Source organism: Oncorhynchus mykiss, chromosome 4, assembly GCF_057628025.1.
Source record: "Oncorhynchus mykiss isolate SJ-2025 chromosome 4, ASM5762802v1, whole genome shotgun sequence".
Taxonomy (NCBI): domain Eukaryota; kingdom Metazoa; phylum Chordata; class Actinopteri; order Salmoniformes; family Salmonidae; genus Oncorhynchus; species Oncorhynchus mykiss.
This window is the reverse complement of record NC_143025.1, coordinates 68,689,824-68,711,290: the sequence shown is the minus strand read 5'-3', so window position 1 is coordinate 68,711,290 and position 21,467 is coordinate 68,689,824. Positions and strand designations below refer to the sequence as shown.

General features: G+C 45.2%; 1 protein-coding gene across 2 annotated transcripts in view; it reads left to right on the top strand.

Annotated features, from left to right (window-relative positions):
* LOC110522252 (polypeptide N-acetylgalactosaminyltransferase 14) overlaps window positions 1–21,467 on the top strand; it is a 134,147-nt gene that overhangs the window by 86,904 nt on the left and 25,776 nt on the right. For both annotated transcript variants that reach the window (XM_036975825.2, XM_036975826.2), the window contains 3 exons: window positions 9,060–9,181; window positions 15,294–15,381; window positions 16,834–16,918. In XM_036975825.2, coding sequence (XP_036831720.1) covers window positions 9,060–9,181; window positions 15,294–15,381; window positions 16,834–16,918 — 295 coding nt within the window. The remainder of the gene's footprint in view (window positions 1–9,059; window positions 9,182–15,293; window positions 15,382–16,833; window positions 16,919–21,467) is intronic.

Genomic DNA, 21,467 nt, shown 5'->3' with positions numbered 1-21,467 from the left:
CACGTTGGCGAGGAGTATTGATGTTAATGGGCAGCTTTCCCACCCGCCTTTTCCGGGTCTTGACCAGGCATCCGGCCTTTTGTCCTCTGTACCTGCGTCGCTTCCTCTTGCAAATAACGGGGATGTCGGCCCTGCTGGGTGTTTGGAGAATGTCTTGTGCGTCTTATTTTTTGAAGAAAAAATCTTAGTCTAATCCGAGGTGAGTGATCGCTGTCCTGATATCCAGAAGCTCTTTTTTTGCCGTAAGATACGGTTGCAGAAACATTATGTACAAAATAAGTTACAAATGTGTATGAGAGTGGGAGTTGGAAGCTTACATCTACAGTGTACATATGATGGCAGAGTTTGCAAAACAAATGGATCCCGATTGATACAAATCATTATAATATAATTGTGCCAGGGGGCCTACTTTGCCGTCATAATTTAATTGGAAAGTTTTTTTTTGTGAAACCCTATAGAAATGTCCATTCAAACAGCACATGATGACTGAACTGCACACAACAAAGATTCAACTAAGACTTCGGACCAAAGTTTTTCAATACCTGGTTTGCATACCCATTGCTGCCTTCGTTAGCATTTACTGGCAGATATCATACGTTTAAAAACGTCTTTCCTACCTACTTTAGTACACCTTATGTCCACCAGATGCATCAAACTTCGCGTTTCAGCGGAAGTCATTAATTGTCGATATAGCAGTCCGCAACGCTACGTTGGGGATGCCGCACTAGGCTGCAGTGCATTCTGTGTACCGCATGCTTTCAATATTTTCAGCTTGTGCGTTTGTTTACCGTGCAGTGGTACAAACGGAAGTACAGTCACAGACTTGAACTAGCTAGCGTTTAGCTACTGGAAAGCGAAGCATGTGTGTGAAGTACGGAAAAACTTGGCTAGATATATGGAAAAATAAAATGCATACGCATCTGATGGACATCTTGGGTGATAGTTCACTGAAACGCATCCCGATTGTGTAGACTACTTTGTGCATGATATCTCTATTCTACTCTAAAGTTAATTGATACGGTGGATACTTCCACAACACTACTTTGATACACATCAGTGGGGATTAAGAAGTGAGAATATGTTATACGGCATATACAGTGGGGCAAAAAAGTATTTAGTCAGCCACCAATTGCAAGTTCTTCCACTTAAAAAGATGAGAGAGGCCTGTAATGTTCATCATAGGGACACTTCAACTATGACAGACAAAATGAGAAAAATAATTCCAGAAAATCACATTGTAGGATTTTTAATGAATTTATTTGCAAATTATGGTGGAAAATAAGTATTTGATCAATAACAAAAGTTTATCTGAATACTTTGTTATATGCCCTTTGTTGGCAATGACAGAGGTCAAACGTTTTCACAAGGTTTTCACACACTGTTGCTGGTATTTTGGCCCATTCCTCCATGCAGATCTCCTCTAGAGCAGTGATGTTTTGGGGCTGTTGCTGGGCAACACGGACGTTCAACTCCCTCCAAAGATTTTCTATGGGGTTGAGATCTGGAGACTGGCTAGGCCACTCCAGGACCTTGAAATGCTTCTTACGAAGCCACTCCTTCGTTGCCCGGGCAGTGTGTTTGGGATCATTGTCATACTGAAAGACCCAGCCACGTTTCATCTTCAATGCCCTTGCTGATGGAAGGAGGTTTTCACTCAAAATCTCACGATACATGGCCCCATTCTTTCCTTTACAAGGATCAGTCGTCCTGGTCCCTTTGCAGAAAAAGAAAAAAAAAAGATGTTTCCACCCCCATGCTTCACAGTAGGTATGGTGTTCTTTGGATGCAACTCAGCATTATGTGCGAGCAATTATTAGGAAATGGAAGACATGCAAGACCACTGATAATCTCCCTCGATCTGGGGCTCCACGCAAGATCTCACCTCGTGGGGTCAAAATGATCACAAGAACGGTGAGCAAAAATCCCAGAACCACACGGGGGGACCCACTTGCTTCAAGATATACACCATTGTTCCTGTACCCAAGAAAGCAAAGGTAACTGAACTAAATGACTATTGCTCCGTAGCACTCACTTCTGTCATCATGAAGTGCTTTGAGAGACTAGTTAAGGATCATGTCAACCTAGATCCTCTTCAATTTGCTTACCGCTCCAATAGATCCACAGACGATGCAGTCACCGGGGAAACACTGCCTGCCCTCCATGACACCTAAAGCACACCGATATCACAGGAAGGCCAAAAAGATCATCAAGGACATCAACCACCCGAGCCACGGCCTGTTCGCCCTGCTATCATCCAGAAAGCTCAGTACAGGTGCATCGAAGCTGGGACTGAGAGACTGAAAAACAGCTTCTATCTCAAGGCCATCCGACTGTTAAACAGTCATCACTAGCCGGCTACCACCCAGTTACTCAACCCTGCACCTTAGAGGCTGCTGCCCTATGTAAATAGACATGGAATCACTGGTCACTTTAATAATGTTTACATACTGCTTTACTCATTTCATATGTATATACTGTATTCTATTCTACTGTATTTTAGTCAATGCCACTCCAACATTGCTCGTCCTAGTATTTATGTATTTCTTAATTCCATTCTTCACTTTTAGATTTGTGCGTGTTGTTGTGAATTGTTAGATACTGCTGCAATGTTGGAGCAAGGAACACAAACATTTCGCAACATCCGCAATAACGTCTGCGAAGTATGTGTATGTGACCAATAATGTTTGGTTTGATTTGAAATCTACACTGGAGCTGCTTACCAAGAAGACAGTGAATATTCTTGAGTGGCAGGAACATTCACTGTTACAGTTTTGACTTAAATCTACTTGAAAATCTGTGGCAAGACCTGAAAATGGTTGTCTAGCAATGATCAGCATCCAATTTGACAGAGTTTGAAGAATTTTGAAAATAATCATGTGCAAAATGTTGCACAATCCAGGTGTGGAAAGCTCTTAGAGACTTACCCATAAAGACTCACATCTGTAAACGCTGCCAAAAGTGCTTCTACAAAGTATTGACTCAGGGGTGTGGATATTTATGCAAATGAGATACTTATGTAAATGAGATGCTTCTGTTTTTCATTTACATACATTTGCATAAATTAAAAACATGTTTTTACTTTGTCATTATGGGGTATTGTGTGTAGATGGGTGAGAATTGTTTTTATTTCATCCTTCTTGAATTTAGGCTGTAACACAAAAAAATGTAGAATAAGTCAAGGGGTGTGAATACTTTCTGAAGGCACTGTATGTGTCATAGATACATCATGATCCCAACTAGACAACATGTGAATCTAGTCTGTGTATCTCTATAATATATTATATCAACACATCAAAAGGTTGACTGGTATACAGTCTGAGCACTACTAAACAGGAAACTATTAGATTGCATTATGAGTCATTGTTTTCAGGAAACTCATATGTCATGATGATTATTTTGCAGCTCCCTGTGTCACCTTTTATATAAATCCACAGGGGCGTTCTAAGTGATGCCATATAAATAGCTTTTAAATAGGGCTAGTTTTAAAAAGCAAACTGAAAAACGCTGAAAAGCAGCATGTGCGGCTTGCTAGTTAAAAGCCCTCCACCCTTTCTGTCTGTTAAGGCAGAGAGTCATCAGATTCAGCACATTATACAGTCTGTGAAATATAAAGTTGAAAAGCTGAGAGGAGGAATCAGACAGTAACGAGATGCAGATTGCTGTGCGTGGATAGAGGTGCCCCAGCGCTCAAAGGCGTTTGAAGTTCCCCTGATAGGTGGGTTCAGTGGAGGGCTAATGGATATGAACCCCATCTCACCTCACAGGCTGACAATCTGACATCCCAAAATCTCCAAAAGCAGCTTCACCTGGTAACACCAAGGGGTATGGATACTATCTGACAGCATCCACCTCAGTTACTGTATAATACAGGAAGATATGGGTCTGTTTTGATCATTGTTGAAGCTTTCAGTGTCTTAAAGTATTTCATGGTAGACTGGCGCAATAGACTGTTGTCATTGCCAAACATTTTCTTGTACTTTTATGTATTTGATGTTTATTCCCCTAGTTGTCATGGTACTCAGTGACTGAAATGCATGAAACCTCCTCTTGCAAACAAACCTAAAACCCAGTGTACCTTCTTGACTTGTTCTCAGCCTGTGACAGATAAGGGGGGGGGGGGGTGATGTGACAGAGCATGGATTATATCGTAAAACCTCTTTTAGAACAGTGATTAGGAGCCTTGGTGTGAAGAAGAGAGAGATAAATCCATTAATAAACAGTCAAAAAAGAAACGTCCCTGTTTCAAGACCCTGTCTTTCAAAGATCATTTGTAACAATCCAAATAACTTCACAGATCTTCATTGTAAAGGGTTTAAAGACTGTTTCCTATGCTTGTTCAATGAACCATAAACAATTAATGAACATGCACCTGTGGAACGGTCGTTAAGACACTAACAGTTTACAGACGGTAGGCAATTAAGGTCACAGTTATGAAAACTTAGGACACTAAAGAGGCTTTTCTACGGACCCTGAAAAACGGCGAAAGAAAGATGCCCAGGGTCCCAGCTCATCTGCTTGAATGTGCCTTAGGCATGCTGCAAGTAGGCATGAGGACTGCAGATGTGGCCAGGGCAATAAATTGCAATGTCCGTACTGTGAGATGCCTAAGACAGCGCTACAGGGAGACAGGACGGACAGCTGATCGTCCTCGCAGTGGCAGACCACGTGTAACAACATCTGCACAGGATTGGTACATCCGAACATCACACCTGCGGGACAAGTACAGGATGGCAACAACAACTGCCCGAGTTACACCAGGAACGCACAATCCCTCCATCAGTGCTCAGACTGTCCGCAATAGGCTGAGAGAAGATGGACTGAGGGCTTGTAGGCCTGTTGTAAGGCAGGCCCTCACCAGACATCACCGGCAACAACGTCGCCTATGGGCACAAACCCAGTGTCGCTGGACCAGACAGGACTGGCAAAAAGTGCTCTTCACTGACGAGCCGCGGTTTTGTCTCACCAGGGGTGATGGTCCGATTCGCATTTATCGTCGAAGGAATGAGCGCTACACCGAGGCCTGTACTCTGGAGCAGGATCGATTTGGAGGTGGAGGGTCCGTCATGGTCTGGGGCGGTGTGTCACAACATCATCGGACTGAGCTTCTTGTCATTGCAGGCAATCTCAACGCTGTGCGTTACAGGGAAGACATCCTCCTCCATCATGTGGTACCCTTCCTGCAGGCTCATCCTGACATGACCCTACAGCATGACAATGCCACCAGCCATACTGCTCGTTCTGTGTGTGATTTCCTGCAAGATAGGAATGTCAGTGTTCTGCCATGGCCAACGAAGAACCCGGATCTCAGTCCCATTGAGCAGATCTGGGACCTGTTGGATCGGAGGGTGAGGGCTAGGGCCATTCCCCCCAGAAATGTCCGGGAACTTGCAGGTGCCTTGGTGGAAGAGTGGGGTAACATCTCACAGCAAGAACTGGTAAATCTGGTACAGTCCATGAGGAGGAGATGCACAGCAGTACTTAATGCAGCTGGTGGCCACACCAGATACTGACTGTTACTTTTGGGACACACACATGTCTGTGGAACTTGTTCAGTTTATGTCTCAGTTGTTGAATCTTGTTATGTTATTACAAAGATTTACACATGTTAAGTTTGCTGAAAATAAATGTAGTTGACAGTGAGAGGACGTTTCTTTTGTTGCTGAGTTTAGGTGAAACTTTTCAGTGATTCTCTGTTTGGAAATATGGACCTGGCTCATCAGAAAACGCCATTGATCTGGCAGGGTGGCAGGAACATCATCAAACAGTGAGTGGGTGTGGGGAGAAACAGAGGGGGGGTCCTCTGTAGCTCAGCCGAACATGGCTCTTGCAATGCCAGGATCGTGTGTTCGTTTCCCGGCACTACCCATACATAAAAAATGTACGCACGTATGACTGTGAGTGCATTTTGGATGAAAGCATCTGCTCAATGGCATATATTATATTAAGGGGGTGTGGGGGGAGGATTAAAGAGTGGGGGGCTGAAGGGGCTAGGTATGGAGTGGGTGATGGTGTTTATATACAACAGCGTTACAGTTTAATGGAACCCATTTGGACGGGGCCTCTGCCACACTATGATTGCTCAGTAGGTTGGTCGTTGTAATGACGGATAGTCCTCTGGGCCATTTACGTGTGCAGGGCCATTTACGTGTGCAGCTGTGAGGTTTTTTAGAGCCCTGCAATCACAGGTCTGCCTGTCGCGACCTGCCATTGCTTGCTATCATTTTTCATTCGGACCCTGGGATTGATATTGACTTTTACGGGTCAGTTATGAACATGGGTGGCAGGTAGCCTAGTGGTTAAGAGTGTTGGCCCAGTAACTGAAAGGTTGCTGGTTCAAATCTCTGGGCCGACTAGTTGATATACCCTTGAGCTAAGCATTTAACCCTAATTGCGCCTGCAAGTCCCTCTGGATGAGAGTGTCTACTAAATTACTTAAATGTAATGTTGATGAGGGAGCACATTTTAATGGAATGGGATGATGATTTGAAATCTGTAGTTAACAAGTGCTGTTCGAAATAGTTGTTCTCGTGTATGTCGTTGTGGCGAGACAGGAGTGTGAGGCATTATGGGTAATTAGATTCCAGCTGCACTAATGAAAAGCAGAGACCTCCAATCTCAAGACGACAACTTCCAAAATTCCACCCACAACAATAAGAAATGTCTCTCCGATAATACCTAATCAAGTAAAAAAAGTCATTACAACACCAATTAGATTGTATCTTTAAACCAATTCAGGGGTTTTCTCAAAAACAAATGGTGTCACTAGGCTGTTGTTATGCAGTCCTATTTTTATTCCTGGAGCTGGAGGTTTCATTAGCCACCCTCAGTGTTCCACTACAGTGTTGATGAGCGTGTTTGTGTGTAGGGGGCCTGGGTGTAGTTAACAGTCTTTAATGCTACAAACAGCAGAAGCTGTTATGCAATGTCAACCTCTATCAGGCTTTATTAGTGAATGTAATCACTATGCACACGCACACACACACACACACACACACACACACACACACACACACACACACACACACACACACACACACACACACAAATTATTTATTCTCACTCACTCTCTCTCTCTCTCTCTCTTTCTTTCTCTCTTTCTCTCTCCCTCTTGCTTTCTCTCTCTAACTCTGGTCTGTAAAGGCATCTACTGCAGCAACCCTCCTTTAACACGAGCTCTGTTCTGTACAGAGTCAGGCTTCCTCTAGCAACTGTTGAGGGGAGGTGAGCTCAGCCATCCAGAAAATAAAGTGTTATTGAGGATGAAATGGGTTTTTTAATTGGCTGGAGTCCCAGCGTAGTGCGGAACTTACAGGGGAGTCCTGCAATTTCATACAATGACACTCCGTCCTATGTCAGGGACTATTGATTTCGCTCTTTAGACCAGACAGAATGTCTGATCATTGAGACTTCTTAACAGTGTGATGTCCCCATTTAGGCCCTCATCTCTAAGGGCTGTAATTGCTTCGCTGCACCATAAACAGACACAAAAGGCTTTTTTAAAACCTCCCTTGTCTCCACGCATGAAATGGACAATACAGTGACTTCACTGTGTTCAGAGTATCTGAGAAGAAACAGTTACAAGATCATATTTGACAGTGGTTGGGTTTAGACACGGTGGTTGGGTTTAGACACGGTGGTTGGGTTTAGACACGGTGGTTGAGTTTAGACACGGTGGTTGAGTTTAGACTCGGTGGTTGAGTTTAGACACAGTGGTTGGGTTTAGACACGGTGGTTGGGTTTAGACACGGTGGTTGGGTTTAGACACGGTGGTTGAGTTTAGACACGGTGGTTGAGTTTAGACACGGTGGTTGAGTTTAGACACGGTGGTTGAGTTTAGACACGGTGGTTGAGTTTAGACACGGTGGTTGAGTTTAGACACAGTGGTTGGGTTTAGACACGGTGGTTGGGTTTAGACACGGTGGTTGGGTTTAGACACGGTGGTTGAGTTTAGACACGGTGGTTGAGTTTAGACACGGTGGTTGAGTTTAGACACGGTGGTTGAGTTTAGACACGGTGGTTGAGTTTAGACACGGTGGTTGAGTTTAGACACGGTGGTTGAGTTTAGACACAGTGGTTGGGTTTAGACACGGTGGTTGGGTTTAGACACGGTGGTTGGGTTTAGACACGGTGGTTGGGTTTAGACACGGTGGATGGGTTTAGACACGGTGGATGGGTTTAGACACGGTGGATGGGTTTAGACACGGTGGATGGGTTTAGACACGGTGGTTGGGTTTAGACACGGTAGTTGGGTTTAGACACGGTGGCTGAGTTTAGACACGGTGGTTGGGTTTAGACACGGTGGTTGGGTTTAGACACGGTGGTTGAGTTTAGACACGGTGGTTGGGTTTAGACACAGTGGTTGGGTTTAGACACGGTGGTTGGGTTTAGACACGGTGGTTGGGTTTAGACACAGTGGTTGGGTTTAGACACGGTGGATGAGTTTAGACACGGTGGATGGGTTTAGACACGGTGGATGGGTTTAGACACGGTGGATGGGTTTAGACACGGTGGATGGGTTTAGACACGGTGGATGGGTTTAGACACGGTGGATGGGTTTAGACACGGTGGATGGGTTTAGACACGGTGGTTGGGTTTAGACACGGTAGTTGGGTTTAGACACGGTGGCTGAGTTTAGACACGGTGGTTGGGTTTAGACACGGTGGTTGGGTTTAGACACGGTGGTTGAGTTTAGACACGGTGGTTGGGTTTAGACACAGTGGTTGGGTTTAGACACGGTGGTTGGGTTTAGACACGGTGGTTGGGTTTAGACACAGTGGTTGGGTTTAGACACGGTGGATGAGTTTAGACACGGTGGTTGAGTTTAGACACAGTGTTTGGGTTTAGACACGGTGGTTGGGTTAAGACACGGTGGTTGGGTTTAGACACAGTGGTTGGGTTTAGACACAGTGGTTGGGTTTAGACACGGTGGTTGGGTTTAGACACGGTGGTTGGGTTTAGACACAGACAGACACAGGTAGGTAGACACACGTGTAAAGTGCACACACACAGCAGCAGTGGTTAGAGATAAGAATCTATCTTTCTTTTCCCCTCTTTGACAGGTCTGATCCGCTCCAGGGTTCGTGGGGCGGACGCGGCTAAGGCCGGGGTCCTGACCTTCCTGGACAGTCACTGTGAGGTCAACAAAGACTGGCTGCCTCCGCTGCTCCAGCGGATCAAAGAGGTACATTTCAGGCAGTGATGCATCCTACAGCCACAGTAACAGTACAGGCAGTGACACTACATCTACAATAACAGTACAGGCAGTGACACATCCTACATCAATAGTAACAATACAGGCAGTGACACATCCTACATCAATAGTAACAGTTCAGGCAGTGACACTACATCTACAGTAACAGTACAGGCAGTGACACTACATCTACAGTAACAGTACAGGCAGTGACACTACATCTACAGTTACAGAACAGGCAGTGACACTACATCTACAGTAACAGTACAGGCAGTGACATATCCTACATCTACAATAACAGTACAGGCAGTGACACTACATCTACAGTAACAGTACAGGCAGTGACACTACATTTACAGTAACAGTACAGGCAGTGACACTACATTTACAGTAACAGTACAGGCAGTGACACATCCTACATCTACAGTAACAGTACAGGCAGTGACACTACATCTACAAAACCAGTATAGGCAGTGACACTACATCTACAGTAACAGTACATGCAGTGACACTACATCTACAGTAACAGTACAGGCAGTGACATATCCTACATCTACAACAATAGTACAGGCAGTGACACTACATCTACAGTAACAGTAAAGGTCGTGACAGTACATTTACAATAACAGTACAGGCAGTGACACATCCTACATCTACAGTAACAGTACAGGCAGTGACACTACATCTACAGTAACTGTACAGGCAGTGACACTTCATCTACAATAACATTACAGGCAGTGACACATCCTACATCTACAGTAACAGTACAGGCATAGACACATCCTACATCTACAATAACAGTACAGGCAGTGACACATCCTACATTTACAGTAACAGTACAGGCAGTGACACTACATCTACAGTATCAGTACAGGCAGTGACACTACATCTACAGTAACAGTACAGGCAGTGACACATCCTACATCTACAGTAACAGTACAGGAAGTGACACTACATCTACAGTAACAATACAGGCAGTGATGCATACTACATCTACAGTAACAGTACAGGCATAGACACATCCTACATTTACAGTAACAGTACAGGCAGTGACACTACATCTACAGTATCAGTACAGGCAGTGACACTACATCTACAGTATCAGTACAGGCAGTGACACTACATCTACAGTAACAGTACAGGCAGTGACACTACATCTACAGTAACAGTACAGGCAGTGACACTACATCTACAGTAACATCTACAGTAACAGTACATCTACAGTAGCAGTACAGGCAGTGACACATCCTACATCTACAGTAACAGTACAGGCAGTGACACTACATCTACAGTAACAGTACAGGCAGTGACACTACATCTACAGTAACAGTACAGGCAGTGACATATCCTACATCTACACTAACAGTACTGGCAGTGACACTACATCTACAGTAACAGCACAGGCAGTGACACTACATCCACTATAACAGTACAGAAAGTGACACGACATCTACAGTAACAATACAGGCAGTGACACATCCTACATCTACAGTAACAGTACAGTCAGTGACACATCCTACATCTACAGTAACAGTACAGGCAGTGACACATCCTACATCTACAGTAACAATACAGGCATAGACACATCCTACATATACAGTAACAGTACAGGCAGTGACACTACATCTACAGTAACAGTACAGACAGTGACACTACATCTACAGTAACAGTACAGGCAGTGACACATCCTACATCTACAGTAACAGTACAGGCAGTGACACATCCTACATCTACAGTAACAATACAGGCATAGACACATCCTACATCTACAGTAACAGTACAGGCAGTGACAATACATCTACAGTAACAGTACAGGCAGTGACACTACATCTACAATAACAGTACAGGCAGTGACACATCCTACATCTACAGTAACAGTACAGGCAGTGACACTACATCTACAATAACAGTACAGGCAGTGACACATCCTACAGCTACACTAACAGTACAGGCAGTGACACTACATCTACAGTATCAGTACAGGCAGTGACACTACATCTACAGTAACAGTACAGGCAGTGACACTACATCTACAGTAACAGTACAGGCAGTGACACTACATCTACAGTAACAGTACAGGCAGTGACACTACATCTACAGGGACAGTACAGGCAGTGACACTGCATCTACAGTAACAGTACAGGCAGTGACACTACATCTACAATAACAGTACAGGCAGTGACACATCCTACATCTACAGTAACAGTACAGGCAGTGACACTACATCTACAATAACAGTACAGGCAGTGACACATCCTACATCTACAGTAACAGTACAGGCAGTGACACTACATCTACATTATCAGTACAGGCAGTGACACTACATCTACAGTAACAGTACAGGCAGTGACACTACATCTACAGTAACAGTACAGGCAGTGACACTACATCTACAGTAACAGTACAGGCAGTGACACTACATCTACAGGGACAGTACAGGCAGTGACACATCCTACATCTACAGTAACAGTACAGGCAGTGACACATCCTACATCTACAGTAACAGTACAGGCAGTGACACATCCTACATCTACAGTAACATTACAGTCAGTGACACATCCTACATCTACAGTAACAGTACAGGCAGTGACACTACATCTACAGTAACAGTACAGGCAGTGACACATCCTACATCTACAGTAACAGTACAGGCAGTGCACTACATCTACAGTAACAGAACAGACAGTGACACATCCTACATCTACAGTATCAGTACAGGCAGTGACACTACATCTACAGTAACAGTACAGGCAGTGATACTACATCTACTGTAACAGTACAGGCATTGACACATCCTACATCTACAGTAACAGTACAGGCAGTGCACTACATCTACAGTAACAGAACAGACAGTGACACATCCTACATCTACAGTATCAGTACAGGCAGTGACACTACATCTACAGTAACAGTACAGGCAGTGACACATCCTACATCTACAGTAACAGTACAGGCAGTGACACTACATCTACAGTAACAGTACAGGCAGTGACACATCCTACATCTACAGTAACAGTACAGGCAGTGCACTACATCTACAGTAACAGAACAGACAGTGACACATCCTACATCTACAGTATCAGTACAGGCAGTGACACTACATCTACAGTAACAGTACAGGCAGTGATACTACATATACTGTAACAGTACGGGCAGTGACACTACATCTACAGTAACAGTACAGGCAGTGACACTACATCTACAATAACAGTACAGGCAGTAACACTACATCTACGGTAACAGTACAGGCAGTGACACTGCATCTACAATAACAGTACAGGCAGTGACACTACATCTACGGTAATAGTACAGGCAGGCAGTGACACTACATTTACAGTAACAGTACAGGCAATGACACTGCATCTTCAATAACAGTACAGGCAGTGACACTGCATCTACAATAACAGTACAGGCAGTGACACTACATCTACGGTAATAGTACAGGCAGTGACACTACATTTACAGTAACAGTACAGGCAGTGACACTACATCTACAATAACAGTACAGGCAGTAACACTACATCTACGGTAACAGTACAGGCAGTGACACTGCATCTATAATAACAGTACAGGCAGTGACACTACATCTACGGTAATAGTACAGGCAGGCAGTGACACTACATTTACAGTAAGAGTACAGGCAGTGACACTTATTTTTTTTTTTTTTTCACACACTTATTTTTATTTCTACTTTGCACATTCTTCCATTGCAAAACTACCATTCCAGTGTTTTACTTGCTATATTGTATTTACCTTGCCACCAAGGCCTTTTTTTGCCTTTACCTCCCTTCTCACCTCATTTGCTCACATTGTATATAGACTTGTTTATACTTTATTATTGACTGTATGTTTGTTTTACTCCATGTGTAACTCTGTGTTGTTGTATCTGTCGAACTGCTTTGCTTTATCTTGGCCAGGTCGCAATTGTAAATGAGAACTTGTTCTCAACTTGCCTACCTGGTTAAATAAAGGTAAAATAAAAAATAAAAAAAAAACACTGCATCTTCAATAACAGTACAGGCAGTGACACTGCATCTACAATAACAGTACAGGCAGTGACACTACATCTACAATAACAGTACAGGCAGTGACACATCCTAGGCATACTCTATACCTGCTGATGGATAACCCCATTCACCTATAGACTTTTGACATCATTCTCCCTGAACAAAGTGAAGTTTCTTGGGATCTTGAGACACTAACTACCACCCTCCAATGATCTCCAATGTGTATTCCTCCTTTTGACAGTATACGCTACACACTTACCTGAAGGAAGAAAACCCTCGCCCTGCTCTCCAACACATGCTTTCTCTTTTTGGCATATTTCTATATCTCCAGAAATGAATGATAAACTCTCTCCTAGTTTGTGTTGAAGTGGAGCATTGTGTGTTGTGAACTGTCAGTCTCAGTGACCAGCACCAACCCCACTCTTAGTGCGGCTGACGGTAGAGTGGTGTGACTGGGGTGAAAATGGCAGTTTACCTTCTGCTGTTCCACTGATTGCCCCTAATCTGGAATAAGTGCAGTACTCCCTCCATTTACACCAACAGCACTCTTCCCTCTCTGTCTCTGTCTTATCCCTCCATCTCCCCATCTCCCCATCTCCCCCAGGCTAAGACAGAGGATTGACGGTTGACTCTCTCTCGCCTTAAAAGCTCTTATACGGACATGCTGCTTTCTAAACATTGAAAGAGGCCTATGACTAATGCTGGCGGGCTTACATGTTATATTAAATTATATGCTAACCTTAATGCATGTCTGACTTCAAAGTGCTGTCTGAATCTTAATGCCCTGGTGCAGTTGCTGATGTCTGGCCTTAAAATCTCAAAAACTTGCCAACATTATTTTGGATTTGGCACTGCGAGGCATATCACAGGAAGTTATAAAATATACAGTATGTGTTAATACAGGAAGCTCTTGTCTACAAACAGTCAAAATATAAAAAGAAGCAGGATTGATTTTGTTCTGAGGGAGTCATCCATCACTGTCCTCATATATACATATTTATTTCAAAATGTATTACTTATTGATTTGTGTCAATGCAGGCACAAAGACAGATGTATAGTATTCACGACACACCACACTGCTGTAATAGACCATTCCTCTCAGAGCAGTATAATGTCGGAGAAGAGAAGGATTTTTGCAATTGGTTGAAAGGGATTTGATGACTATGTATTCTTGTGTCCCGGGAAACATACCACGGCAGTCTTGGGAAGGATGGTTGCCGGTCAAGGCAAATCACCTTGATTGAACACCGTAGCAGAGAGAGAGAGAGAGGAGAGAGGAGAGAGAGAGAGAGAGAGATGGGAGAAAACAAATATTTTTGAAGTAGAGCAGATGAGCATGTGTGAGACATGAGCTGAACGGGATGCTGAAGCTGAGGAGGCAAATCAAATGTCAGATGATGCGGTCAGACTGCCCTGGATGCTGCCTGTCACTGTGTTTGTGTGTGTGTGTGACTGTGTCAGCAGCTGAAGGTGATTCTGTTGTGGGCTTTGACTGTGACTGGGCTTGTCAGCGCTAACTAGTTTGTGTGTGTGTGTGAATGCTGACTGGTGAGTGAGAGTGTTTGTTTGCATGGGTGTGTGTGAAGAATATTTAGAGACATGACTTTCACACACAGCCCGTTAACTTCCTCTTCACTCTGTCTGATCTGATCAAAGACACTGATCGATGTACAGTACCTTAGATTAGCTGGGCAGCCAAGGGTGAAAGACAATGAGCCTGAGAGACTGTCACATCTGTCAAGTAATTCTAAGGGCAGTTCATCAAGAAATGCAGCACAATGTATCACATTTCCTAAAGGTAGGCATTCTACCATGGTATTTCCTTGTCCTCAAGCGACTTGTAAATTAGCTCCAGAGCATTGACTGAAACATCATCCAACCTTCTGTGTGACCTACTGTATGAACATAATGCATGTTTAATCAGTGCCCTGCAGCACATCAATGCCCCTCATTACACCCACACCTTCCTCATTAACTTCAGCTGCTGAACTGTAAATAATGAATACTGAATCAAATCCCGCTATTACCGTATGTCCCATTGTTACTGTATGTTTTGAACATGGTCTCTGACTCCAGTCTCTCTCTTGCCTCCCCAGGACCCCACCTGTGTGGTGAGCCCAGTGATCGACATCATTAACATGGATACATTCGCTTACGTAGCAGCCTCCTCTGACCTCCGTGGAGGTATAGAGCTATAAGGGCTTGACCTCCCCGTTTTCATCGCTCTCTCCACATCTATGCCCCTCCCTCTCTCTATCCATCTCTTCACTGCACTGTGATCTGCACATCTCTCCAGCCCTCTTTCCACCCCTGTCTAGTGCCTCCCTCTCGCCAATGACTCATCCATCTTTTCATCCCTCACTCCTGACCCCATCCCTCTCTCCTTTCACTTTCCCTCCCCCAGGCTACCAGGTCTCCATTAACTGGCTAGTTGAGGCTATGCACACACACACACACACACACACACACACACACACACACACACACACACACACACACACACACACACACACACACACACACACACACACACACACACACACAGCCAGATGAACAGCTCCTATCAGTGTTCCCAGAGAACTGGATACGACAATTAATGGGGCTGATACTCCTAGGCCTCAGATTGGATATTTTAATTATTGAAGGAGCCATCTGTCATAACATGAAAAAGTTGTGGTGTCAATAGAGCCACATCGATCCACTGAGACCCGGCCCTGCTTGCCTGCAGACTGCTGCGCTAACACTCCTGGGTCTGCCTGCCAAATCAGACCCTCTCTCTCTCTCCCCTGCACACACACACACACACACACACACACACACACACACACACACACACACACACACACACATAATGAGACGCACACAGAAACACACATGGGCACGCATGCATTCGCAGACGCACACACATACACACATCTATACTCACACACACATGCAGACACATCCACACATACAGTAGGTATGTACTTTATCAATTGAGCAAATATGCATTGGTCTTCTCATGCATATATTTGGAGACATTAAGAGCACTGCATCTGTCTCAGGACAAGATGGGATGGGCTGGGCTTTTAAAAAGCACTTGTGTAAAGGTCATTCCAAAGGGTCAGGCCAGATCAGCAATTAGCCCATGAGCCATAATCAGCCATAATTAATCATTTGAGTAATTAAATAGGAGACGTTAGCAGGAATGGTGTCTGTAATCATTGACAGTGTTCTGTCAGAGATTAATAAAGCATGTGATAAAAGAAGGGGGCTTCTGTGGATGTGAGGCTGCTGCAGCGTTTATAATCGACCCCGCCTTAACAGTCCACCCTCCTCCTCACCCCTCTCTTCCCATTATCCTTTTGTTATTAATCGTTTGGTCCCCTTCTCTCTGACCTGCACTGATCTCTCCTGACCCGTCTCCCTTTCTTTTCTCAACTATTGTTCTTCCTCACTCTTTCCATATCTCTCCTTCTTCTAAATCTTCATTCTGACCTGCAATGCTCTCCTCCTGACCCTCCCCTGACTTACCCTCTCTCTCTCTCTCTCTCTCTCTCTCTCTCTCTCTCTCTCTCTCTCTCTCCCTCCCTCTCTCCTTCACCCTCCCTCATTCCCAGTTCATGTTATGATTATCTCTCTCTTGCTCTGCCGCAGGCTTCGACTGGAGTCTACATTTCAAGTGGGAGCAGTTGTCTGCTGAACAGAAAGCCAGGAGAGCTGACCCCACCGAACCCATTAAGTAAGTGAAAGGAGGCATAAAGACGGATATTAGGGGATGGTTTGGCTGCAGATGAGAGGAGAGGGATGGAGCGATGGAGCAGGGAAGTAGGGGACGAGGGGGTGCCCTGCTTGCCTGCCTGGCCATCCATCCCTCCGTCCTCAAGTCCAGTGATCGGCAGCATGCAGCCATGCTTTTTCTTTTTCATCTGATGGAACAGCAGGGGAATGAATTCTCTCCCTGAGGTCTTTCACTGCACTGTGATCTAAACAGTCCATCAGGGGAGAGAGAGGGAGAGGCAGACTAGAAAGCAGCATCTGAAAGAGGCAGTTAAGCCATTGATCGCTGCAGAGATAGCAGCAGCACGATTAATGAGAAAGCAGCCCAAAGGAGTTCAGAGAGGAGACCGGACCACAGCCGATTAAAGCACCTTTGCATTATTTCGTCCAAAGAGATGTGATCCTCTTTAATTCTCCTGGTCCCAGGTGGCTCTGAATCGGGGGCAGATTATTTTAATGCTCGGCTAGAATGATTGATTGATCTCTCCCACACATCTCTCTTTCTTTCACTCTCTGTCTCTATCTCTGTTCATTTTCTGTCATAATTATAGTCCAGGTACAGGAAGGAGCATATTTTCTAATGAAAGACTTGATACTGTTGTCACTCTGCATAAATGCTAATGTGTGTTTCCATGATGAGTATTCACCATGCTGTGCGGGGCTTGAGAACCTTGGCTCCTGCCAGTCTGACACACCATGCAGTATGTCAGGGCTGGGGACAGTGTCACAGAGATGCTGGGCTGTGGGCTAACATCTTCCCTCCACTTGAGAAATGAGGTAGACAGTGAGCCTCTCCACTTGGCTCCCTCAGCCCTGCTCAGGGCAATCTGGAGGGCCTCTCTCATCTCCCCTCCTCCTCTCCTCGCTTCTTTCTGTTTTGTTCCTTTTCCTCCCCTCCCATCGTTTCCTCTTCACACTTCTTGAAGAGGAAACTCCTAATCTCTCCATCTCTTCTTCCTTTCGCACCTCTCTTCTTCTCCTTTCTGCCCTTCTGTCTTCTATTCTTTTCCCCACCTCGTCTAGTTTCCTATTCATACTTATTTTCTCATCTCTCTGTGTGTACTTCATTTCCTTCATCCCTTCCTGTCTTCTCATCTCCTGTTTTTCTCCTCTCCCCTCTTCTCTTGATGAGTGTATATGGTCCACTACCCTACATCCCTCCACGCCGACCCCAAACCCCTGAGCTGCCAGTGGGGGTGTTAGAGTAATGAGATCCCCTAATAGCCCAGGCACAGACCCAGCCCTGGTAGGAACTGATCCCACATCAGGCTCACAGTGTGGCCCATGTGCCACAGACTGTTGCAGCGTCACATGGAGTCTGCTCCTCACACTGGCACAAATAGACAACCAGATAGAGACTTGGTTAAGGACGCGCGCACGCACACGCACACAAACACACACACAGACACTGTAGCAACCTACTTACCATGGAGTGGTGGGACTGAAACTGAGACAGCATCAGAGCTGGTGTTGAAAGAGGCTAAAGAGGCACAGATGGTGGGAGCATGGGGTGCCAGTGTGTGTGCGTGTGCGTGCGTGCGTGCGTGTGTGTGTGTGTGTGTGTGTGTGTGTGTGTGTGTGTGTGTGTGCATTTCACAGGAGAATGGGCTCGTAGTAATGACTGGAGCAGAATCGGTGGAATGGTATCCAATACGTCAAACACATGGATTCCAGGTGTTTAATGCCATTCCATTTGCTCCGTTCCGGACATTATTATGAGCCATTCTCCCCTCAGCAGCGTCCACTGGTGCATTTGCGTGCTGGCATGTGTGTGGTGTGTGTGTGCGTGCAGTGTTCGTGAGTTAAGGGCAGAGGAAACAGATTCACTACGATGCATTACCATTCACTCTTCATTGTATCCACTCAATAATACACTTCACTTAAAGAACACTGCAAACTACACTTCACAGAGCATTTTGAGTCACAAATGTGTCACTATCCACCATCTTACTAACCTGACACTGTCCTATAGCTGCCTACACATCCAGTCATTCAGTCCCATCATCATCTGTTTTTTCATGGGGGGGGGGGGGGGTCTGTTTATGGACCGTCTGAACAAAGTGGGATCTGAAAATGGAGGCAGCAACAGTAGTTAATGGCAGACAGCAATAACTAAGAAGGATTTGGTGATGTGCCTCAGGGTTTTACAGCATTGTCCAACGATGATGATTTCCTCCTGTAATGTTCGGTTGTTACGACAACACTCATTCAGTCTGGCAGATATTTATGTTGCAGCAGGCGAAATATACAACAAAGGATGTCTCTCGCTGCAAAATGAAGAAGCATCACGTTGTCTGTTGTATTGTGTGAGCTTTCTCATTTGGCTTTCTCGTAAAGCTGTTTCTGACTTTATGCTGATATACATGTTTAGTAGACTGAATCAATAGATCATGAATGATTATGTTTACTATCAGAAATAGTATGTCCTGGTGCAAGGCTTGAAATGCAGGAGGAAACATGCAGCCTAAAGCTGTTCAGGATGCAGCCAAGGTCATCGTTGGCGAGGGTTGTATTTTGTATTTTGTCCACCAAAAGTATGTGGACACCTGCTCGTCGAACATCTCATTCCAAAATCATGGGCATTACTATGGAGTTAGTGAGGTCGTGCACTGATGTTGGGCGATTAGGCCTGGCTCGCAGTCGGCATTCCAATTCATCCCAAAGGTGTTCGATGGGGTTGAGGTCAGGGCTCTGTGCACGTCAGTCAAGTTCTTCCAGACCGATCTCGACAAACCATTTCTGTATGGACCTTGCTTTGTGCACAGGGGAATTGTAATGCTGAAACAGGAAAGAGCCTTCCCCAAACTGTTGCCACAAAGTTGAAAGCACAGAATCGTCTAGAATGTCATTGTATGCTATAGTGTTAAGATTTCTCTTCACTGGAACTAAGGTGCCTAGCCCGAACCATGAAAAACAGCCCCAGACCATTATTCCTCCTCCACCACATTTTACAGTTGGCACTATGCATTCGGGCAGGAAGCGTTCTCCTGGCATCCACCAAACCCAGATTTGTCCATTGGACTGCCAGATGGGGAAGCATGATTCATCACTCCAGAGAACGCGTTTCGACTGCTCCAGAGTCCAATTGGGGCGAGCTTTACACCACTCCAGCCGACATTTGGCATTTCGCATGGTGATCTTAGACTTGTGTGTGGCTGCTTGGCCATGGAAACCCATTTCATGTAGCTCCCGACGAACACTTATTGTGCTGACGTTGCTTCCAGAGGCAGTTTGGAACTCGGTAGCTAAGCGTTTCGGCACTCGGGGTCCTGTCCTGCGAGCTTGTGTGGCCTGCCACTTCGCGTCTGAGCCGTTGCTCCTAGACGTTTCCTTGTCACAATAACAGCACTTACAGTTGACTGGGACAGCTCTTGCAGGGCAGACATTTGACAAACTGACTTGTTGGAAAAGTGGCATCTTACGACGGTGCCACGTTCAAAGTCACTGACCTCTCCATTCTACTTCCACGGTTTGTCTATGGAGATTGCATGGCTGTGTTGTCGACCTGTCAGCAACAGGTGTGACTCAAATAGCCGAATCCACTAATTTCAAGGGGTGTCCTTGTACTTTTCTATATATAGTGTTTCTTTTAGTTTAGTACTTTTTAAAGTCGTAGCCTCAAGTGCACTCTGGAGACGTTACAGATGACCAGAGAAAGTAGTATTGCCTCCAGAATCAATTCCCCTCCCCTGTCATCATTGGTCCAACCAAATGACTCAAGTTCTGCAGACAGAGACAGGAAATGAGAAACAGCTGAAAATGAATGTGGAGAATGTTGTTGACCCCAGAGAGCATCATGGCGTGTCTATTCTAGACAAGAGACAATGCTCCTCATCTTTCAAAGAGCAAAGCAGGTGAATTGAAAATGGCTTGCCTTAAAGTCAGCAACATGAGGAGGGCTCTCTCTCTATGAGGAGGGCTCTCTCTCTATGAGGAGGGCTCTCTCTCTATGAGGAGGGTTCTCTCTCTATGAGGAGGGCTCTCTCTCTATGAGGAGGGCTCTCTCTCTATGAGGAGGGCTCTCTCTATGAGGAGGGCTCTCTCTCTATGAGGAGGGCTCTCTCTCTATGAGGAGGGTTCTCTCTCTATGAGGAGGGCTCTCTCTCTATGAGAGGGCTCTCTCTATGAGGAGTGCTCTCTCTATGAGGAGGGCTCTCTCTCTATGAGGAGGGTTCTGTCTCTATGAGGAGGGCTCTCTCTCTATGAGGAGGGTTCTCTCTCTATGAGGAGGGTTCTCTCTCTATGAGGAGGGTTCTCTCTCTATGAGGAGGGCTCTCTCTCTATGAGGAGGGCTCTCTCTCTATGAGGAGGGTTCTCTCTCTATGAGGAGGGCTCTCTCTCTATGAGGAGGGCTCTCTCTATGAGGAGGGCTCTCTCTCTATGAGGAGGGTTCTCTCTCTATGAGGAGGGTTCTCTCTCTATGAGGAGGGCTCTCTCTCTATGAGGAGGGCTCTCTCTCTATGAGGTGGGTTCTCTCTCTATGAGGAGGGTTCTCTCTCTATGAGGAGGGT